At 31.2% G+C, this 25,086-nt stretch overlaps 1 protein-coding gene across 20 annotated transcripts in view; it reads right to left on the minus strand.

The window, feature by feature from the left end:
* PRKACB (protein kinase cAMP-activated catalytic subunit beta) overlaps positions 1-25,086 on the minus strand; it is a 162,322-nt gene that overhangs the window by 47,631 nt on the left and 89,605 nt on the right. For 14 of the 20 annotated variants that reach the window (XR_010130607.1, XM_019022068.4, XM_063697409.1 and 11 more), the window contains exons 2-5: positions 12,068-12,129; positions 8,971-9,099; positions 7,163-7,261; positions 6,105-6,187 (exon numbers count right to left, since the gene is read on the minus strand). Coding sequence is in view for 19 of the 20 variants with exons in the window: in XM_019022068.4 (XP_018877613.1) it covers positions 6,105-6,187; positions 7,163-7,261; positions 8,971-9,099; positions 12,068-12,129 (373 nt within the window). In the remaining variant the exon portion in view is untranslated. Of the gene's footprint in view, positions 1-6,104; positions 6,188-7,162; positions 7,262-8,970; positions 9,100-12,067; positions 12,130-15,505; positions 15,615-16,256; positions 16,281-17,961; positions 17,986-25,086 lie in introns of those variants that run through there. The other 6 variants (XM_004026036.4, XM_019021944.3, XM_055351317.2 and 3 more) reach the window with 2 other exon arrangements.

The following is a 25,086-nucleotide window of genomic DNA, read 5'->3' on the forward strand; positions in this document are numbered from 1 at the left end:
GAATTTAATATCCCACTAAATTAAGCTGCACAAGTGAAGGAGAAATAAAATCTTTCTCAGACACCAAGCAAACACTAAGGGAATTTCATTATCACCAGATCAGCCTTAGAAGTGGTCCTTAAGGGAGTCCTAAACATGGAAATGAAAGATCAATATCTGCTACCACAAAAACACACTTAAGCTCATAGCCCACAGACAATATAAAGCAATTACACAATCAAGTCTGCAAAGCAATCAGCTGGTAACATAATAACAGGATCAAAATCTCACATATCACTACTAACCCTGAATGTAAATGGTCTAAATGACCCACTTAAAAGGCAGCTGGATAAAAAGAAAAGTCCCAACTGTCTGCTATCTTCAAGAGACCCATCTCACCTATAAAGACATTCACAAGCTCAAAGTAAAGGGATGGAGAAAGAACTACCATGGAAATGGAAAACAAAAAAGAATAGGAGTCTATTCTTACATACAATAAAACAGAACTTAAATGATCAGGAAAGACAAAGAAGGGCATTACATAAAGATCAAGGGTTCAATTCAACAAGACTTAACTATACTAAAAAGTTATTAACAAAATAAAATGAGAAATGTCTTCAAAATTGTCAACACAGATTTTTGCCTAGATTTCCTGGTCAGAGAGTTTTATATTTGCCTCTGATAAATTTCTTAAGGTCATGAAGCTATAAACCCAGACTAAAACAAAATGATCTTTGTATATGCAATTATTTGATAAATAAGATTAATTTAATATTACTGATTTAATAAACATGTGTATTTTCTGAGTTATTGACAGAATATTCATGTATCTAACTTTAAGTTCTTATTTAGGTAAACATTTGATATTAACAGGCTATAAAATAGGCTAATAAAAGTAACTTAAAATAACGACTCTGCCTAATATCTCAATTTTCATAAGTAATCCAGGGATAATTAATAAAAATGAATAAATTAGGTGAATGTTAAATAAACATTTATAAATCAGTCTCATGTAATTTAAAGTCTTACAGTTATGTTATATTAAATTAAATAATAAGATACTTATTAGATGTCTGGGCCATAACAAAATAAGTTTAAAAACTAAAACAAATTGCTAAATAAATATAAATCCCTTATTGGGTTTTTAAGTTCTATAAAAAGTTTAAGTATATTGAGGTCTAGTAGTCAAAATATGAATGTAAGAAAAAAATATGTTGTATGAAAAGTATATTAGGTGGTAAATATTTTTCCTAAAGTAAAATGATTGGCTGTTCCAAAAACGGAGGAAGAAGAAAAGAAAAATTATAAGATTAAGACTGGGGGTTTGGAAAAATGAAAGGATGGACCTTATGAAAAAAGTTTTATGTGTAAATAGTTAGGGAAAGAAATTGGAAAGGAAAATTGTTTACATATTTTTCTAAAAATTAATGATTGGTGTCAAGGGTGCACTGACACAGGACCAGAATCTTGCTCTCTATATTTAAACAAAACTTTCTTGAAGTATTGATCTGCTCTCAATAATACTGCAAAAGGTTGTGATTTTTAATTATAAAATCTGTTTCTTTGACAGCCATCTTCCAAAGTGCAGTTTCTATTTCTGCCACATTTCTTCCTGAGATCTAATTAATTTCCCTAGTTTTAGGTTTGAAATGCTGTCCTCGTCATTAAAAATAGTAATTCCATTTCTTGAGGTAAAGTTTTCCTTTTGACATTTATATTTCAGAAGTTCGACTTTTGCTGTGTCACACTACACATGATTTGAAGGTCATACATCCCCTTCTTTTTCTTGAAAGGTATATCTTTTTGCTTGGCTGGGTTGATAACTCCCTCCTTCAACCTTTTTCCTCAACTCCTAGAACTTTTTTTTTTTTTTTTCAGTTTGAACTTTGTTATGGCCTGATGCAGAAATGTTTATCTTAAAGGCCTAGAAAAACGATGTTTTCTTCCAGTATAATTTGAATCTGTATTCTTGGCTCTTCTTGATATGTCTGTATTATTTCATGTAACCAGGAAATTTCTCATGCTGTTACTGAGAGCCATGTATTTCCCTGCTCAAGATAGTCCTCTTCTTGTTCATATTTTTCTATAACACAGTGTACACTCAATAACCCTGGACACATTCTTCCTGTGTCTGATTAAATTCAAGTACTCAGTCAACTTTCAGGTGACTGGTAATTTTTTTAATGGAAAGCTCTAAATGGGAAAAAGAAATAATGAGCATACTGCAGAAGATTTTTCTTTACCAATTTGGTGATTTGTCTAAAAAACTAGATTTTATATTTTATCAAGATAATATCCTATGTTGTCTTTATCAGGTTTTTCATTACTCAGAAAAACTGAGCTTTAAAAATAATAAAAGTTTTCACATTCATATAACTTTCTGTATTACATCTGATGTCTTTTGATTATCACTCTGGTTAAATAAATGACTATTATTTTACAGTGACCTGTTACTCCGTTTTGACCAAGGGTTTTAAGTCTTTTAAGATGTTTAACAAACTTCCCAAAAATCAAATCCTAAATTAAATGTTCTTAATCTAGAATTAGCTTTGGGATTTTCCAGCTGGGCCCTTGGAAAACATTTGAAGACACAGATCTCATCTTGTAGACATATTAAATAATTAGATTTATTTTTAAATTATATAAGAGATTGTATAAATGATGTGATACTAGATCTTTTAGTTGCATTTATGGCTATGTTGTTCATACGAATGTTTCAAAAATTATATAAATTCATAGAAATTAACGTTATTCATAATTCTGGTTATTGTCTTAAAATGCTAGATAAAATAGAAATAACTAATTTTACTTGTTAATTGTAAACTTTCATCAGATTTTTACCCATGGCTATTCTAGATTTTTGTCATCCAGAGTTATTATTTTGAATTCTCAAAATTATTTACAATCAGATTCATAGAAAAGACCCCAACAAGTACCCTTAAATACAGGTTTTTAATAACTTTAAGATCAATAGACTAAATAAAAATTTCCAGAACCCTAATAAAAAAAGATGAGTATATGAAAATAATAATTAAGATCAAGCAGAACAAAAATTACATGAAATTAAATAATTGATAAAAATAATGTTTTCATAACTTTCATTTAAAACACTGTTAGTTCTTAAATATTTTGGTTTCCAGATTTAAAAAAACTTATCTCTTAAGCTATTTATAATTTATAGCAATTTGGTAAAGTATATTTTTGTAAAAAAAAGATAAAAGCATTTGCTTTTTTTCTCCTTAATTCAAAAATTAGTTGTAAGTACTTTTATGGGAATATGACTATTTGCATAGGTCCAGTAAAAATCTGCTCTCTCTTTATAGCAGAATATGAAAACACTGATTATATTACTAAGGCTCTAACTGAACTGTCATATCTAAAAAGTGCATAAAATGCCTGACTTCAAGGGTTTCTCAGCATTACAATGAGTAAATAAAAACTGTTACTTCCTGGGAGGACCAGGAACCTCAAGACTGTAAGGAAAATCTAAGACTGCCTTGGTTCGGCTTCCTTGCCTCAAGAGGTTTTTAAATCCAAGATTCGTATGTAATCAATGCAGAGAAAAAAGTTGTTTCTAAAGAATAACTATAATATACCTGTTATTAGACTGTAAGTCTGTATATTATTTTTGAGTCTTGTTATCTACCTATAGACTAGATAAGGTCCTAAATTCTTCTAGGTTCCTCCAATTGAACTTTCTTCCATAAAATTACTAAAATGAGAACTGCTCTGTTCCTGAAGTCCTGTTAGCTGAAACTATATAAATTTTAAGAAACAAGTCTCATGCCTGATGTATGGGCCACACAGAAAGTTCATCAAACTGCCCAAAGCCATAGCCAGAGACATTTACACTGTAAACAAAGCCAAGAAAGTTGATGTTTTCCATGGTGTGAACAGCTTTTCTCAAAACACTAGAACAAGACTCCATATTGTAATGAAACTCTTACCCCTCTTAATGCCTGCTTTTTCGCTTAACCAAATAATATTGTAATTTAAAATTCACAATCAGTAACTGCTATAGGTACTGGTGAGACCTGCTATAGCCATTGACAAAGCCTGACTTAAGAAATTCTTTCAGTTCATCTAGTCACAACATCGACAATATCCTTAACACAATTTTTTGTTTAATTTGTGCTGGTGGTCCCTCTTGCAAAGTTTGGCATTCTCTGCTTTAGTTCAAGCCAGTCATAAAATGTTAGTCAATGGCTATAGCAGGTCTCACCAGTTTCCCCTGGTCCTTTGATTTCTTTAGTTTTTTGCCCTTAGGCCTGGGCTTTAGTTCAAAAGCACTGCACAAATACATTTTACTATATTGTTAATTTTTTTGTACTATCATTTGTAAGCTTTGTTCTTAGTGCCTATCTAATCTTTGTAAAGGCAGCTGTCCCAACAGAATAACGTTAGCCCAACACTTAAAGATGACTGCTAATACCTATGGAAGTGATAAGTGGGAACTCGATGCTGGCTGGACTCCAGACAAAAATCTACTTTGAGAAATATTTTCCTTCTGGCCTCTTCGTTACTTGAATGTGGCCCAGGTCCCTACATAGACACCTCCCAACAGATAACTTCTCTCATATGTGGGACAGAGACAACCAGAACAAGTCCATCCGAGCACCAAGGAATAATTAAGCCTAACTTCAAGATGCTTTCAGAGAAAGATCTTGATCAAAAGGGAAAAATGTGAAAGCTGATTATACAAATTAGTCATTCTCATCATACCTAACTAAATCAGAGTCGAGGGGCCAGGGAATAACGCACTCAGGGCATACAGCACCTGCTCCAAGAATTAAGGCCAGGTGTGGTAGCTCACACCTGTAATCCCAGCACTTTGGGAGGCCAAGGAGGGTGGATCACTTGAGATCAGGAGTTCGAGACCAGCCGGGCCAACACGGTGAAAACCCGTGTCTACCAAAAATAGAAAAATTAGCCGGATGTGGTGGCGGACACCTCTAGTCCCAGCTACTCGGGTGGCTGAGGCAAGAGAATCACTGGAACCCAGGAGGCAGAGGTTGCAGTTAAGTCGAAATGGTGCCGCTGTACTCCAGCCTGGGCAACAGAGGGAGACTCAGTCTCAAAAAAAACCAAAAACAAACAAAAAAATTATATTTTCCACAAGCCTAGTTGCTGAAACTGCCTATTGTAACCTGAAACCAGTTTTCTCTAACAGCTACTGAGACAACCTACTGCAACTCTTAGATGAGTTTGACCCACCACCATCACTCACCAATCAGAGCTTGCCAGCTCCCCAAAACTTAACTAGTGCTAGTAAACTTTGTTTCAAAACAAATAAACATAAAATTTCTTTTTATAAAACTTACAACCTTTTCTTTGTTTTCTAGACACATTGAAGACCACCTAGTCTGTGTATATGCCTCAAACTGCAATTCTTGCTTCCTCAATAAAATGTTGAATTTAGAGATTTGTCTCTACATTTTTATTTTGTCTTCAACATACTATACTGAATGAAGCTGTACCTGTTTTTTATTTTAGCTTTATTCTATTAGTGATTATTAATGAACAGTAGAAGCTTATAAACTATCAAGTACAGGTAAAACCATCAGATTCTATAACCTATTTTAATAACTCTGAGATCTTATTAGTCATAACCTGATGAGGTACAAACTCCCGTTAAATTATGTATATATTTTAAAAACTAAACTTAGCAAGAACTTTAAGGAGAATTAAATTTGTGAAAAACAAACTTTTATAATCTTATTACCATAATACTATTATTATTTCTCTATATATTTATTTTCCATCTTCATCCTTAAAACAACCCTCTGTCCTGGAGTTGTATTATTAATATTTGTTTAATAAATATTGATATTTTAAAATTCAATTAATTTTTCCATTTTCTGAAAACTCTTCAAGTAGTGGACCCTCACAATATCTAGCAGTAGTATAACATTTAAATTGGCTTCGAAGTCCTTTTTTTATATTAAATTTTTATATTCTTTATATTAAAACTTGTGTATGATGTGGCCTCTTTGTTTCCACCTAATGCTTCATATGGCCAAAATATTAATCAAACAAAATAAGTTTTTGGCATTGGCATCAACTTAAAAATCTGGTTAAACAACACAAGCATATAAAGATTTGAAGAAAGCAAAAGCATTAGTTACCTGAACCTTCCAATTCGTCTTAGATGTGAAAACATTTCACCCCCAGGGACATATTCCATAACCATGTATAAATTAGAATTATCCTATGAACAAATAAAAAGGAAATACAATTATTCAACTTAGGTCAAAATTATTTTAATGTTATATAATGCTGAATTAGAAAAATTTAAAATCTCTCTGACAGATTAATAACCTTGAGAAATAAAGAATAAATGGAACATGCTCTAGCTTTTCTATACAGAGACACTCATATTTTTCCCCTCCTAGTTATTTTTGCCACAAACTAGTCTGGAACTTTTGCTCTTCCTTTTCTTGCAGAGAACATCTAGTTCTCAAACAATTAAATACTCAGGCAATGAAGTAACGTTATAATATATGCAAAAGAATAACAAAGGTAAAAAACAATTTGAAAAAGTTAATAAGAATATTTACATTTTATGTATAAAAGATTAATGGTTTTAATATTTTAAATACATAGGTCTTCATTTAATTTAAAGAATAAAGGAGAAAAAAGATTAAAATGTTTCATATGATTCAATATTGCAGAGAGATGCCAGTATCATTCCAAAGAGCTGAAAAGTGACCAATTTAAATAATAAATGTTGTACAATTTTTCAGACATTTGAATAGTGGAACAAAAATTTTGCTTTGTATAAGTGAAAAGACTAGAACTCAAATTACTAAGTAAAAGAAGATGAGATAGTGGCAAAAAGGGCTTAATCAAAGTAGAAAATGTGTTGGGTGTATGAATTTGCATAAGAATTGTTATTAAGGTATCCCTATGGTTTTTGATAAATTGAAATATTTCTTTTTGTAATACCATCTCATGAAGAATTGCATGTATCACCTTTAAACAATTTCCCCAGGGAGAATCAAAACCTTTTCAAACGTTACCTAAGTTATAAGCACAATAGGACTTAATTACACAAACTCTAGAGGTATTTGTTTTGTTTATTCATATTCTTCAGGCTTATCATCTGGTTTAGAATCCATTTATAGTTTCATCTTAAAAAAAATTTAGGTTGAAAATATCTTATTTAGATATTACTAAAATTTACCTTAAAAGCATACTCCAGTCGAACAAGGAAAGGAAAATTCACTGCCTGTAATATTCTTTTCTCATTCAAAGTATGCTCTATTTGCTTCAGTTTAACAACCTGTAATTGAGAGATAAATATTTCTTAATGTATTTAAGCAAAATTAAAAAGTTATCATTTAAAAAAATGTTTTCCATATAGTAATAAACTTGGATAAGCAAAATTGTTAGAATTGGATAAGGAAGATAATAACAATTACCAACTTTTAGGCTGGTGCATAAGTAATTGCGGTTTTTGCCATTACTTTTAATAATAGGATTCAAATGAAAACCTAATAGAGGATTTAAAACTTGGTCTTAGGAAGGTCAATTATGGTTTCAATTAAGAAGTGAGAGCTAAGTAGGAATAAGAAACAAACTCATAAGAAATTACTTTAAAAATTAGTTATGTCAATTATGCTTAAATAAACAAATATATAATTACTTAAGGTAATTTAAAAATGAATGTGAAAATACTAAGGTCCTAATGACTTAAAGTCCTCTATAAAAGCTCGCTCAAATCTCTGCAATAAGTAGATAGTGATTTTAAATACTTCAGAAGATGAATAAGAAAATTAAAAACGAAGAGAAAGTCCATAATTGAAAAATAGTGAGTAAAAATGAACAATTTTCATTTTATAATATCTAAATAAATATAGGTATAAATTCTAAAAATTTATTTTATATTGCCATAGAAGAGGACACACAAAATATTGGGGAAAAAACTATCTTTATAACAAAAACTATCTTTGTATCCTAGGTCATTTAGACTTAAGCTTCCTCTAGATTTTCTACTTAATAGAAGGGGAAAGTAATTTATCTTGACTTCACGAAGACTGTGATTCTATTCCATATGTGATTCTATTTTGAATTTAAGAAGTGGTGACTTTAGCAAGACATATAAATAATTTTCTTGTATATGTGTAAATCATTAGAAGGTGGCATTCTTTCTTGCTGGAGTCTAATGGTCAATGTGAGGATAGTCACAGAAGTCAAGAAGTTAAATATAAATAACAAAAGTAATTAAAGATACCAGCCAGGTATTAATATATAAAATTAGGAGTATACTGATATTGAGCAAATAAATTGAGTAGGAGTCAGATTTGTGTTTTAATCTAGGCCTTTTATTTAACTAACTTTCTGACTTGAGATGATTTCAAATCTTTGGGCCTCAGGTTTTCAAAATTTGTAACATGAAGTGGTTGGGTCACTACTGTACACATTTTAACTTCTGTAATAGTTACAAAACAAATTAGTCCATAATTGTCACGATAAATTATAGTTGTCCATCAGTATCCCTGAGGGTTGGTTCCAGGACCTACAGCAGAAACCAAAATGCCCAGGTGCTCAAGTCCCTTATATAAAATGACAGAGGCTTTGCATAAAACCTATACACACTGTCCATATACTTTAAATCATCTCTAGATTACTTATAATACCTGATATATTGTAAATGCTATGTAAATAGTTGTTACACTGTATTGTTTAGGGAATAATAACAAGAAACAGAAGTCTGTACATGTTAGGTATAGATGTAATTTTTTTCCCAAATATCTTCAATCTGTGATTGGTTAAATCCATGGACGTGGAACCCATAGATATGGAAGGGCTGACTGTATATTAACTATGTATAATATAGTTACAATAAAAATTTAGTTACAATAAAAATTAAATTTAATAATAAAATTATTTGAAGCTGTCAATGGTAAGTCATTATACTGAATCTGTTTAATAGTCTAGCTGATAAAACTAAAGTTTACCCTGAAGGTAAATAACAACAAATACACTCACCTTCTGCTTATCTAAGATCTTCATGGCATAATACTGTTCAGTGGCTTTGTGTTTTACCAACATGACTCTTCCAAATGAACCTGTTCCAAGGGTTTTTTTCCTTTCAAAATCTTCAAGTCCGGCATTATTCTATATGTAAATACATAAATAAAATTTAAAATTCTCGTAAAAACACTATGGGAATTATAAATGCTTTAATAATACATAATCATAATGGATAATCCCATTTATAACTATCCATTTAAATGCAATACAAAAAAGCTATTGAGATTCCAGTTTATTGGTTCTATTTTTCCCTTTGAATAAGAAAGTATTTAATATCTGAGGAGAGAATGTATTGGAAAACAGAGCATAATAGTAATAGGAGGAAATAAGAGCCTCAGCTGAAATATTAAAGATTATATTCCAGTATGCATTCCTAGTATTGGACTTTAATCTTAGTACTGAACTTCCAATAAATTAGTTTCATATTTTAATAATTACAAACTGACCAGAGGCATACTGACAAAGAGTCATAGAAGCCATACAGACTTAATGCACTTGCAAATAACTGTAATGAATAGATAAACTGAGGGATCAGAGCTCTTTCACTAAAGTTACCTGTGAAGAAATCAGTCTTGCTTCATTTCTGTCTTTATATAAGCTTACAGAACTAGATAGTAGCAGCATGAGAGAGCCTAGTGGCTTTCTCTCTTTATATTATAAAAACACAGTATTATCTAAAACAACAACAATAAGGAAAGAAGAGTTCCTCATTCTACAAAGAACCAAAAGCCAGAATCCCAGAACAATAATCAGACTCTTTTTTTCTTGAATAGATGTTTTGTTATAAGGAAACATCTTTGTTTGGCTTTGACTACAGCACAGAAGCAAATAATTGGAGGCATCAATCTATTAAATTTGTTCCTGCCACAACAAAATGAAAATTATTAGGAACAAATTATGTGTTAAACGGCAACAAGTAGTAATTGCTGACCCACTTGTTTAATAGGTTTCATTGCAAAGAACTCCATGAAAATATCAGAAAAATATTCTGAAGGCCCAGTATGTAGTGTTTAGCTTGAAAAAAATGTCATGCAGTATGATTCTTTGTCCAGTGAGGAATCTGTATAGGTATTACAGTTCACTGTAGTTGGATTTTATCTGTATTGCAAATCAAACCTTGCCTTTTGAGACCCATTTTAGCTTTCTGTTGGATCATTACAGACAGCAGGCAATTCTGTTTTACTTATAGCTTGTTTTCATCATAGTTTGATTTCACAGCTTAAAATTTAAAATAATTTTAAGTAGTCATAAGATTTTTTTATCAACACAAAAAGCTCTTATAATTCTGACTGAATTAATTTAATTAATACTTAATCTTAGGTTTTATCAACATGGATGGATTAAAATGTTTACCACAGTCCCAACCAAATAATGAAAACAAACTTTATTAATAGACAACAGAATATGTGTTTCTGCTCTTTATGCTTTTTTCATTGCTTTTCTTTGTATTATAAAAATATGTTATCTTCCTTACCTCTCTTATTGTTTCATGTTACACAATGTCTAACATTTTGTAATCACAATGTTTAATCTTTGTGGCTATGTTTTAACTTGTAGGTCATACTCTAAATCTTGGTAGTAATGGCATCTTTAAGAAACATTTACTTAGAATTCTTTAGTGAGAAAATACTTGAAATAAAAACTTTTGAGCTAGGCAGAAAAGACTTTCAAAATTTAATTTTTTTGGTTATAATATCTTTTATTTTTCTTTTATTTTCCATAAGTTATTGGGGTACAGGTGGTATTTGGTTACATGAGTAAGCTCTTTAATGATGATTTGTGAAATTTTGGTGCATCCATTACTTGAGTAGTATACACTGCACCATATTTGTAGTCTTTTATCCCTTGCCTCCCTCCCATTCTCCCCCACCAAGTGCCAAAAGTCCATTATATCATTCTTATGCCTTTGTGTCCTCAGAGCTTAGCTCCCACATATCAGTGAGAACATATGATGTTTGGTTTTCCATTCCTGAGTTACTTTCACTTCACTTTGAATAATAGTCTCCAATCTCATCTAGGTCACTGCAAATGTGTTAATTCATTCTTTTTTATGGCTGCATAGTACTCCATCATATATATATATATATATATATATATATATATATATCACAGTTTCTTTATCCATTCGTTGATTGATGGGCATTTGCATTGGTTCCACGATTTTGCAATTGTGAATTGTGCTACTATAAGCATGCGTGTGCAAGTATCTTTTTCAAATAACGACCTCTTTTTTTTTTTTTTGGTCTTTATGTTCTCACTCATAAGTGGGAGTTGAACAATGAGAACACATGGACACAGGGAAGGGAACATCACACACCAGGGCCTGTTGCGGGGTTGGGGGCTAGGGGAGGGATAGCATTAGGAGAAATACCTAATGTAGATGACGGGTTGATGGATGCAGCAACCACCATGGCACGTTTATACCTATGTAACAAACCTGCACGTTCTGCACATGCAACCCAGAACTTGAAGTATAACAAAATTTAATTTACTATTAAAATTCATTCATTATTTATAACTCCAAAAATATTATTTTTGTAAAGTATAGATGGTTTTTTATATACAGTTTTTAGATCCTAGTTAAGATCTAAAATACTTTAATTATATAGAACATAACCCATCAAAATGATGATAAAAAAGATGCCTGTGTATCAGGAATGTTGTTGATAGCCAAATGCTCTATGACTGAGAATTTTAAACTGTACATAAGGACTCTTATTTTTGTAATTAATAAAAATTATAAGTATGCTATCAAAGGCATAATTCAAAATTAATATATTTGAAAATATTAAGATTTTATAGCAACTGGAATCAGTATCAAATTTATAATTAGGTATTATACTGGAAATTATTTCCTTCTGCAATTTAGGCATACATTAAGATTATTAATTAATACATCAAAGTATAACTATGGCAAAATTCCCATTTTAAGCTTCTGTTTACTAACACCACATGAAAATTAAAATTTCTAAAGTAATAAATTTCTTAGGCAAGAATCCTGATTTTATTAACACAAGATTTTTAATTGTAGAAAAATCTAAATATTCCTTACCTGAGTTGGATTCTCCCATTTTTTCAAAAAGTCTTCTTTGGCTTTGGCTAGAAACTCTTTCACTGAAAATATACATATAAAAACAAATTTATCTTGTAAGAATATTTATATTATGAATAAGAATATTTATATTGCATATGGTTTTCTCACTTAAAAAAAGACATGTCATCTATTGTGATAAAATGTATATTTATCACCATGATACATTAAAGAGCTATTTAGTATCTCTAAGAACCTTCTCAAATCTCTAAGATTCTCTAATATTGTTCTATAAAGAAACCACTTTGATAATTTCAAATGTCATAACAAAAATTCTGTTCCTGAAAACATACCAGAAAGTAATGTAAGAAAGTCAGAAATTAATTTAGGACAAAATAGTGACTGTAAAAAGGCCATCAGTAATATTAACGGAGCCTTTAGATACAAGAATTGAAAACATCTGGAGAACATTAACCTACTGATTCGTGGAATTTCAAAAATAGTTGATCTTGATAAAGAGCTGTTTTCAGGTGTAAGGATTTATGTTATGTATTAGATTTGTGTTCTCTTTACTAATGGCAAAGGGAAAAAATAAAAGCACAGACTAGCACATAAAGGACACCAACAAAGACTTAAAAACAGAACAAAACATCGACAACAAAAAATCCAGTTTAACAATCTCATTCTAAATTTGCAGCATAAACTAAATGTCTGAATACCCAATTTAAAATGCACACTAAAGTAAAGCAATTCAAAACCAAGTGTTTGTATATTGATTAATAATGTGGGTATAAAATAGCCACATTATTTTATAGAGCTATGGTTTGAAGTTTTAAATTTGTAAATTAAATGATGAACCAGTTAAAACTTTCCCCATTTTCAAAAGCTATCTTAGAAAACAACTTCAGATGTTTAAAAACAAATAGGAAAAATATTCCAAAGAGATAAAATAGCATTAACAAAATGTATTGTTGTTCATATCTTTAGGTATAAGAACAAAACCTGACTATACTAGTGAAGGGCTCACAAATTCTTTAAGATTCTCAATGATACAGTAGTATTGAAGTGAGATAGGTACCTATTTTAAAACATACTTTATTTTTCCTCCTTTATAAATGTCATACCAATGTCATACCTTTGGGAAAATACTGTTACTAACCAAAAAGGCTTTTGGCATTTTAAATGTTATGAGATTTCAAAATGATGATGACAGGCACCAAGAGCAGACATTAGTTTTTAAGTAACATTAGAGTATGAATCTCTGAAGACATTATTTTAGTACTTTCTATAAACTGTCCTTTGTATTTTACTGTAAAATACTCTCAGAATGCCTTTTTTAGAAAAACTGAGAAAAAGAATTTTTAAACTTAGAATTTTCCCATTGTAGGAAAATCTCATGCACTAAAACAATGAATCAAACAATTTTACCTAATCATCCAAATATAATCTAATTCTTCCTGAGGGGTGGATTAAGGGTGGCAAATTCTTACATTTTCTCTTTTCTTTCTATTACTTTTTTTAAGACTGGGTCTTGCTCTGTCACTCAGGCCGGAGTGCAGTGTCATGATCACAGTCCACTAGAGCCTCAGACTACTAGGCTCAAGCAATCCTTCTGCCTCAGCCTCCAGAGCAGCTGGGACTACAGATGTGCACCACCATGTCTGGCTAATTTTCTTACTTTGTGTAGAGATGAGGGTCTAACTGTGCTGCCCAGGCTTGTCCTGAACTTTTGAGCTCAAGTGAACTTTCTGGCTCAGCCTCCCAAAGTGCTAGGATTAGAGGTGTGAGCCACTGTGTCCGGCCAAATTGTTATTTTTTCTTGGAATTTAGGATGGTTCAAGTCATCCTTGCTTCTAAAAATGAATGTGCCAGTTACAACAGAAAAAGAGTAATTTTATAGGTAAGATTTTCTTTTTTTACATAGAGCAGACATATCTGCACATGGCATTCACTTGGACATGATGGCTATAAATTAAATTAAAAACATAATTTATTGCAACATGCACTGTGGCGTTTAAGAAAAAACAACTTGTGATTCCCAAAATATACCCCTTGTTTCTTCTGAAAAATATTTTTAGTTATCTTTTATTTATAGAACTTGCACATCAAGTTGCAATATAAACTCTCCAGATGCCTATATGAGTATAAATAATTTAGAGACAAAGAAAAGAGTAAGGGAAGGTAAAAAAAAACAACCTTAACATCCTGTTTCAGCTTCTCCTGTCACTTTATGCTAAGTGGATCTGGAGTTAAGAAAAAAGTAACTGATCAAAGGAAGGACTGACAGTATTTGTCAAAGATGGTAAGTTGAAAAAAATTCCTTTTCCCTGCCTGGTGATAAGCTAAAAGAAAAATTTCCGGCATTACTTAATTTTATTCACTAATAGAATATGCAAGAAATTCTTTAAAATACTCTCTGTACTCATCAATATTCCTGAGTTTACTGTCAAATAATACTGTAGAAAGTAGGGAAAAGTTTTTATAAAGGTCTTATGTGAAAATTATCAGAAATGAGTATTAATCAAATATATCATTACATTTTGTGAATTACTTCAAAATATGAAGGGATTTTCTTTTCGAGTACATTAAAGGATGGGCACTAAGTATGATGTTATTAAATAGTTCTATAAGGAAAACCTGTTCCTGAAACATTTTTTTCATATAAAAATATCTACACATATGAAATCTCTAGTTTTTATGTGTACTATGTAGATGCAAAGATAAACATAGTTAATTATTTGTAAAAATATCAGTTAATCAAAATATACATCTTTTAATAACAAATCTACCAAAAATAAAATATTTCACAATATATTGGATTATGTGTAACCCTAAAACAATAAGCAATCTAGAACCACATGCATTTGCTTTGAATTTTATTATGTTTAGATATTGGTGGATGTAACTTCTAAATGCCTTTCTCTTCTCTGGTTATTTAAAAAATTTCTATCCACTGAAATAAAGTGTTGGCAGATAATTAATAAAATAAGATGTGACAGAGACAGCCAGATTCAAATACTGCTCCACATTCAACCCAGAATTCCCTATAAAGCATATAGTTTGAAGTTCTCAATTATTTAGTTTACTTATTGTGTTCTAATATATAAGCCATATCTACATTTAACCACTTAAATTATTATGATGGTTTCAGAGCTTGGAACATCTGAGTTAGAATATTAGCTCTAATACTTCCCAGCTGTGTGACCATAGGTACCTATCTCCAAAGCATCTAACAGTGATTAGTAACTCTTCTTAAGAAAAAAATCCTTCGAAGAATGATTTTTCTGCAACACATTTTATTCTCTATTGGTAAATAATTGAACAAAGTAGATACTACAAAAAAGAGGACACACAAAAAATTAATTTATTCCCAAAAGTATACATTTTCAATTATATATTTTTTCTGTTTGTATGATTTAAATAGTCTATCACATTGCATTCTAAAGGAAATGAGCATACCAAAGGAATCTACATGTTCACCCAAGATTTGTTTGCAGGAACATTCACCCACATTCAAGAGATGAAAAAAAAAAGAGAGACAATTTTTATGCATTTTCACAAGTTCATAAAAACACAACTTACTTCTTATCCCCCCTCAAATTTTTCAATGTATTTATACATAGAACATAGTTTAAAAATCAGATTTTAAAGTTTATTTTAAACATTAGGAAAACTGACTGAAAATTCAGGCACAGCATAACTTCATCCCATATAATTCAGGTAATTCCACTATAAGAATGTTTCACTATTAACATTTAACAAATGTATTTATTAGATATTTTTGACTGCTGTGTAAGATAAACTAGGTTACTGCTTATGATAAAAAGAGTATGTTGTTAGTCATAGTATACCATTATCCAATTCTTAAAAGAATATCATTCATATTTTGTATTAAGAGTTTATAAATCTTTCTTCTACTTATTTATCTTTCTTTTACTGTATTAATCTTTCTTCTACTACTTTGTACATCTACTGTTTCATGGTGCTACAGTTATTCTTTCTAAAATACCACACAAGAAATTGCAATATAAATCATTTATATAGATAAAACCCAACAAAACTAAACAAACTATTTCCTTCATCAATGAAAATATTTCATTAACTTGATATACTTAAAAATATATAACTTTATAAGGAAAATAAAAACTTGCAAACAATAAATAAAAAATTTTAAAGGTAATATTTGTTTTATTAAAAAGTAATTGCCTACCAGATATTTCTGAAGAGGAGCAAGCTTGTGTCCAAAAAATAAATTAGACAATGATTAAATTATATGAATAACATATTAGCATGAAGTCACCAATACGCATTTTTTTCAGAATACTATATACAGAAATAAAATGTTAATGTAGAAATTCAATTATTTGATTGTATGTATTCAAATAAGTTATCTTCAAATTAAATGGTAAAGAAATAAGTAACTATTGTTTAGTGCCAAAATCAATAACCTTCTTATTTTCCTTAAAACAACAACTAACAAAAACTTTAAGTTCTCACAACAATAGTCCTCATAACAATATTAAGAAGCAAATATTGACATACATATCCTGTAACTATTGCAATACCATCTCTGGAGTTCTGTTATTCAGTCAAAATCTACTGTAGGAAAGACATTACGCATTATAACACCTGGTTTCTTCCTTTTGAAAAACTTTAGTATTTTTCAGTCATTCCACTTCCTCAGTGCTGGTTTAACAATCTTTTCAACAATATTTATTGAGTACCATTTAGTGGTGTCAGATTCTGAGCTAGACTTTGAATACTACAAAGAATAAACATATTTCCACTGTTAAGGAAATGAGAAGCTTACATGAATCATCATAATGGAATGGGACAAAGACTACAACAAAGGCAATTATAAGGTGCTGTGAGAGCTGGGAGGGGGAGATTCTTGGACAGTAAGGTAAGGCATAATAGAGAATACAGCATTTGTGCTGAATCTTGAAAGATAAGAATTCCTCTGGCAGATAAAGTTGGGGAAAAAGACCTCCTAGGCTGAGGTGATCTTACATAAATGGCATGGAAGAAGAGCATGGTTTATCCAGGAAACAGCAACTGACTTGTAATAACCGCAGCATCGGGGACATGTAAAACATCAGTGGGAGATGAAGTGCACAGGCAAGCAGATGCCGAATCAGGGAGGCATTTTTTGGCATAGTGATGCTTTTCAATGCATGGGTAGAAACAGAAGTAAACTGAGTTAGTTCACAGTTGCTAGATTCTATTTCTTCCGGGAAACAGAAGGCCAGATCTTTTGCTAAGGGAGAGGGGAATAGGATAAAATAATGAGGGATGATGAGGATTAGACGTCTCAGTATGTTAGACCTTGATGGCTATTTTTGTAGGGAATAAGGAACAGGGCTATTAAAAATTTTCTATTAGAGAAAGATAAAATATTAGGAACCACAAGCAATAATGTTTTTAATAGTGTCATTTTTGTAATAACAGTTTAAAAATTTGTTACTGAAAAGATAATAATTCATGTTCCTTCTACTTTGTCATTAGTTTCATCTCCCTCTTTTACCTTAATAACAGCATTATTCTATTTAAGAATTATTTAGTGCATGCCAGAAAGAACAAAAGAGGATGGAAACTAAGGTAAGTTACCTATGAAAATACCAAGTTCTATCATTAAATAACAGCAGAAAAATCTCTGGAAAGTGTAAATCTAGGGGAATGCATTAGTCCGTCTTCTTCCACCCCTATTCAAATATCTACCTCTTTAGAGCTTTATTTGGTATTTCTAAAAATACTCTCCCCCTCCCCACATACACACACACTAAAAATATTTTCAGTAAACAGAATTGTAAAAACTCAACACAAAATACTCTAATTGCCACAAAATATCTCATAAAAATTTAGCTTACGATAATCAAAGTAACAGAATTATTCTGTAAAAAAAGGGGTTTTCCTACCAGATGCATCTGATGATTTGCGTGCTTGATCAAAAAGAATAAACAGAGATTAAATAACATACAAAATAACATACCTACAAGAAGTTACCCATCTATACATGTTCACTACTGTACTGCACATAGAAACAGAATGATAAAACAATTGAACATACATACCAAAAATGTATTATATAAGGATTACAAGAAATTCTTTGGATATCCTTTTTTTTTAACCAACCAAAACTCTTCTCTGGAAATATGTTAATAAATTATCATCTTCTGTCCTTCGAAACTGAAGAATAATTGTGTTCACTTTGCTGAAGGGGCACTTGCCTCATCATATTAAACATACTGATTCAAACTAAATTCACTATAACCTTAAAAATGATAGCGAGTATAAAAAACAACTTTAATACTTCAGTTGTAATTGTACAGTTTATTGGATTGGACTATGCCTACTTTTGATTTCTAAGATGATTAATTAGTCTTTCTATAAAGACTAAAGTCACATATATATGAGTATTTGGAAGTTTAATAGGCAATGAAAGTTACACTTCCTATTACAAAATTTATTTTACTCTTCTTTCCTCTCTGTGTTTTATTACTTGTTAATTTTTCATCAAGTCTTAGTTACAAGTGAACAGCGTAATTGACTGACTCACTGAACTGTGAAAAATAAAAATTTTTACTATAGTTTTATATGGAAAAATATAAACACTTTTAATGAGACATATATTTAAATAATCATTGTAGAAAGAAATACATTAACTTATTTGACTAGCGTCTACATGGATAGATGGATACACTATGAATTCACACAGTGTATTCATTCACAACTAATCATATGTACATGCTTTCTCTCCCAACAGCTCTCCATCTGGGGATGCTGTGGATTTTGTAGGCCATCCATGCCATGTTTGACTCGTGATGTTTCCTACATAATTTTGTAATGAAAACTCAAAGTAAATTTATAGTCATAAAACTAATGACCCAGGCAATCTTTGAAATGCTCCTTGAAGTATATTTTACTTCCTTAATTGTTCAATGAGGCTTTTTCCTGTAGCAGTATTATATCTACTACAATCATATGTCAAGGATTTTCCAGAAAGGCCTGAATTCAAATATTTTGTCTTGTTTCCCGACAATATGGAGTTAAGAATGGATTCCTAGATGATAAGGAATGCACAGTATCAACTTCGGCAGTAACAAATGACTCAGTAAATGGTAGCATCAATTTATTGTCCCACCATATCCTTGATGCTCTATATCCTCAACAAAATTTGTTAATGTTGGACTTTCCATTTTTTGCTAATCTAATGAGTATAAAAAATCATGTCTGATTGTTAAAGATTAGGTAAATATCCCTCGGTAGAATTTTATACTTTTTCCCTTAAAGGTCTTATTACACTTTTATTAGATTTATACCTAGGTTCTTTAGCACTTTGGTTGCTATTGTAAAAGGGAGATTTTAAAAAATTATCTTTTTTGTTTGTTGCTGATGTATAGAACACAGTCGATGTTTATATATTGATTTTTTTAATATCTGGCAATCTTGCCAGATTCTGTTATCAATTCTGAAGTCACACTGGTAGATTCACTTCAGTCTTCTATGTAACCAATCACAAATCATTTGTGAATAATGACAATTTGGTTCTCTCCACGTTTTTCTTGTTTTACTGCTCAGGTTATGACTAACAGTACAATGATGTACAGAAACAATGGCAGTGGACATCCTTTTCCTATTCCCAACTTCAGAGAAAATGTATCTAATTTTCTTTTCCTATAATTGACTTGTAAAACTATCCTAGAATCAGTAAATGCATTTAAGAGTATTTTCTCTTTTTCAATGCTCTGGAAAATTCCATACAAGATTGAAGTTTTTGTTCTTTGAAGGTTTCCTAAAACTTGTATATAAAACTCTCCAGTCCTAATTTTGTTAAGTTCTGCATAAAGATTCTGTGATTCAATTTTTAAAACAGGTATAGTTCTATTTAGTACTTTAAAATATTTTTCCATAAACTAACCTTTGATTCTCATGTAACTTTATTTTCTATTCCATCCACTGATCTTTGCTTGTCTTTATCAGTTTCTTTCTTCTTTTCATTAACCATGTGGCTTTTTAAACTTGTTTTCTTATATCATGAATGTCTTTCTTTTTCCTAATTTGAGCACTTAAAATTTAACTCTATATCCACTTTTGCTGCACCCCACAAGTTCTGATACATAGTTACACCTTAAATTTACGAGTTAATTCTTTGGTAAGTTATTTAAAATTTTTAAATCTCCAAATGTATACATTTGTGATTTTTTTTAAGCTTTTTATTACTGATTGAACTTAATTGCCTTGTGGTAATTAAGTAATTAAGAATTGATATACTGTAGCCTGTATATCAATCATTTGAAATTTGTTGAATACGTTTAGTCATATGATTAATTTTGTAAGTGTTCTACATATTCCTATGTATTCTTCAATTACTGGGTAAGAATTCTCTATCTATATCTATAAAATTTCTCCTACATAGGTCAATTTTGTTTTGTATATTTTAAGGCTCTGTTAGAATTACATACATTTTTTCCTCATATTTATTTTTATGTCACTAATTTAATATAGTAGTCATATGTGATAATTTTACTATGTCTACTGACATTATTGGCAGGTTCTAATCCTGTTGTATCTAAATATCATTTGCAGTATGTGTGTAAGTGTGTGTGTATTTTGTTTTTGGATTGTGAACACAAAGTTCATTGGGGCTTTATCTGCGAGAAACCTGCAGGTCTTGGTCTGAGAATATGTCCCAGTATAGGATTTTGTATTAGCTGGTGTAGAGTATATGTTACAAGCCTACAACTCTTCTGATAATGTATTTTATTGGTTGTTCCTAGACCACACAATTAATACAGATTAAAAACTGAAACCTGCTTGAGAGGAGGCACTTGATTAAAAATTCTCAGGAGAGGCATCCTACACATGCACACACATCCCTCCCCTGTTCCCAGGAACCCAAGCCAAGAAACACAAGCTTCCTTATTTTCTCTTTTTGTCAGTGGAGAGGTTTTATTTTCTCATCTATGCTTTCACTGAGGTTATGATCCTTGCAGGATCCTGGCTTTATACAGGGGGCTAAGAAATCCTAAACTGTATGCATTAAACAACCTATCATCCATCTCTGTGAGGCCATTTTAAAAGAAAGCCCCACCAAGGTCTAAAAATGTCCTCAGGGCAGTTGAAGTATGCTTCCCCTTACAGCTCTGGTTCTCATTTACCACTTCAATTTTTGCACTTTGGGAATTTATTTAATTTTAATTAAATTATAATTCACTTAAAGGGTAAATTCGGGTATTCATTTAAAGGGACACTTGTTACAGTTTATTCAGCATTTCAAGGTGCTGTTGATCTTAAATAATTTCTGCCCTCAAAAGATTTTTAAGTTATCTAGTCTCCAATTTTGCATTTTTTTCTTTATAGGACAAGCTTCATGTTAGATTGTAAGATGCAAAGACATCAGAATGTTTATGGATTTCATTTTTTTATGCTGGAAATTCCAAATGCTCACCAGGATATATTTAGGTATTGGCATCTTTGTTAATCTTGTCAAAACAAAATGAGGTCTTTCAATTTAAAGATTCAAGTTTTTCTTCAACTGACAAGTTTTCCTGAATCATATTTTTGATTACTGCTTCTGTTCTATAAATCATATCTGCTCTGTTCTGTGGAATGCTATCCATTCAACTTGTAAAATGTCCTTTTATTTTCTTTTATAATTTTTGTCCTGCTTTTATTTAACATACTTTCCATCTTATAATTTTTATCTTGTCCATTTCCTCTACATTCTATTAGGGTCTATCTGGAGAGATCTTCACATTATTAATTTACTTTTCTGCAATGATTATTCTGGTTTTTATTGCCTCTAATGCAACTTTATATTCTAAAAATGCCAGGTTTATTTCTTACAACTTTTCCTATCACAACATTATGCTTCTTTTCCATTCCTGCCTCTCAGCCATTAATCTTTTCATTCTAGGTTCTTGTTTTATCTTTGTTTCATGTCTTAGTTCACTAACTCCAAGTTCACTTGAAATTTTAAGAATTAACACAGATGGCATCTATAATTTTTTGTGTTTATACTCTCCTGCACAAATATTTTCTAAATATAAGTTCATTCTCTACCTCTTGGAGACTGTAACTTTATCGTTTTATGGTGTATAACCTCTTTTATAGGTTCCACATTGTTGCTTTTCTTTTTTATTCATTCAAGAACAATTACAAGTTTTTCAAAACTTTACAAATGCCCCAAATAAGGTAAGTGGTTTTTCTTTGGCCCTTCTCATTTCCTGTTTAGATGCTGTTAGACTAAACTCTTCACATCATTTAGCATACACATATTTACATTATCAGTTAAGTAATCCAGTGACCTTCATAAATGGGAATGTGGCCAGGACTATAGGATTCCTTGCTGGTAGTGATGCCTTCTATGTCAGGAAAGAGCCTTCTATATTTAAAGAGATGCCACTTTTCAACTTGAAAAGGCCTAATACATTCTTGGTTGTCCCACTATAGCTGTTTTAGAATGAAAGTAATGAGCAGTGTTGGATCTTCCACTTATTTTCCTCATCCCTCCCAGTTAGTGAGGGTGAAACTATTATTTCTTTCTTTTCCATAAAGAAAAGCTACTCAAGTTAAAACTGTTAATTAGACTTTGGAGTCTGATCATCAAAATCCTGTACATATTTGGGCAAATAACCATCTTTAATTTCAGAAATGATGTACTGCTTTCCCAATTTTTTTTCTCACAGTATTTTCAGTCAGAATCTAGAAAGGGAAATTAATGAAGTGTTGGTATTCAAGTCTGTATGGTGCTGTAATTCATAGCAGATTCATGCCTTCTTCTTCAGAGATTTGCCCTCAACTACAGCTGGGCCAGGGTTCTCACCCAGGATTTTGATATAATGATGCTAGTTACATCAAAAAGCACATGAACTAGGAGAGCATATAAACTTTGAAACTTTCAGATGACTAAGCTCCATTTTGCACAAGCATCAGAGAAACCTATTCACTACACAGTGAGGATAATAAAGCAAATACAAGGAAAAAAGTAAAGATGTCATGTGATCTCAGAGAGAAAAACTGAGAAGGGTACTGTTATGATTCCAGTCAGCTTTCCAAATCAATTCTACTCTTTGGGACAGCTCAACTCTACTTTTGCCTTTGAGCTCCATGACATCCTCTGCATCCCAATAATACCTGTATCTTCTTCTGCTTAAGCTTATTTGAGTAAGTTGCTACAACCTCTAAACATAAGGGCCTTACAATAGTTTGACTGATTTTCAGAGAAGTTCCTTTAGTATTTCTTTATAGACCTTGTTTGCTTAACAAGGGCAAAAACTTCACAAAAAGAGTTATGAGTAAGAAAAACATTTAGAAAGTGAAGGCTCTTTTCACACATAACCAATTTTTTAAATACTAGAAAGATAAAGGTACTGACTGGTACAATTTAGTTTCTTAAGCATTTTATATGACTTCGTCCTACAAAGTTGATAAAGGAACAAGTAAATACTATGGTTATTGTATTTTTCTGAACCAAAAAAAGTCAAAACCCACACTGATATTTTTCACTGGCAATGTAAGGAAACTGTTCAAGTATGTAAAAATGAATTATATTTAGTTTATCATTAATTCTATAAGTATTTATTGGGTACCTTGCTGTGTTTGGGGTACTGGGGTGACTACTAGAAACATACAATGAATAAGGCACTGTCCTTGACTTGAGTTCAACATTTAGAGATTAGAAAGTGACACACAAATTTATAATTTCAATATAATACAATAATTGTTGTAGTTTGTAAGTGTGCTTTGGGAGTACAGAGAAATCACCTAATTCCACAGGGTCAGTGTCGGAGGTAATGACTAGTTCTCTAAATTTTTATGATAAAGACTATAAATATGGAAAGGTAGCAAGGAATTATATGTAATATAGTATGGCTAGATCAAAATTTGTGAGAGAGATTTTGCAAACAAAACCAAAAAGGTAAGTCATTGATTGCATGTGACCTAATAAGGAGTTTAACTTTTATTTTAAAGGCAATAGGGAGTAACTGAAAGTTTTCATGTTAGTTTAAAAAATGGTCATATTTGCATTTTAAAATTTTCAGTGTGGAAAATGGCCTGGAAGGATATAAAACTGGAAGCTGGGAGACCAGTAATGCAGTTATTGTAATAGGATTGAGAAGAGATCTAGAAGCCATCCCAGTGTCAGTAAGACTGGAGAATATTGAGTGATTTTTGATGTAGAATCAATAGAACTTAATGACTGAGTACATGTCTGAGGGTAAGAAACAAGTTAGAAATGACCAAGGTTTCTGTTTTCACTTCCTGCATGGGCAGTGAGATCATTAACAGATATCAGAGTCAGTGAAAATGGAGCAGATTTAGGGATGATAAAAGAAAATCCACTTTTGAACTGAACGTTCAGGTAATGACTGAAGATGTAGGCATGGATGAGATTTTTTGGAGAAAATGAAGCATCAAAAGAAGGCCAAAAGATAGATTCTCAGAGAAAACCAACATTTAATTGGCAAAGGATAAAAGGAATAGTCTTATAACGAGAAAAGTACCACGTACACATAAATATCACATGTGTAGTTACAGACTTAGATTAAAAGGCCTAGCATTTGCTTATTTTTACAAATAAAACCACACTTCTCTTGTAATTTTCCAAGTTGAAATGGCTAGGACACTTAACCATTTATGACATGATTAAAATCAGTTGAAATTGGGCATTCTCGACAAAGTCAGAACACCTAGTTGTGATTACTATGATTATTTGTGGTATAAAATGGCTAGAAGGGAAAGCCAATATGATCAAATATATCAAATGCTATCTACAATGCATAGCTTTTTAAAGAAAAATAAAGCAATAGTGAAGCAATAACATTTTCCTTCAGCTAAATCCAATCCATCCTGTTGTAAAACCTCCAGAACACCATGGTGGTTACCTAAAGATTCTAGATTATATGCCAAATTTTCAAAGAGAAAATATGCATTGGCCTGATTCAAATAAATATATGTATGACAACCAGGTATATTCAGTTTGATATCCATAGAAATCCTAAGGAATGTTAAGTTGTTTTTGTAATATTCGTTCAAAT

Source organism: Gorilla gorilla, chromosome 1, assembly GCF_029281585.2.
Source record: "Gorilla gorilla gorilla isolate KB3781 chromosome 1, NHGRI_mGorGor1-v2.1_pri, whole genome shotgun sequence".
Classification (NCBI taxonomy): domain Eukaryota; kingdom Metazoa; phylum Chordata; class Mammalia; order Primates; family Hominidae; genus Gorilla; species Gorilla gorilla.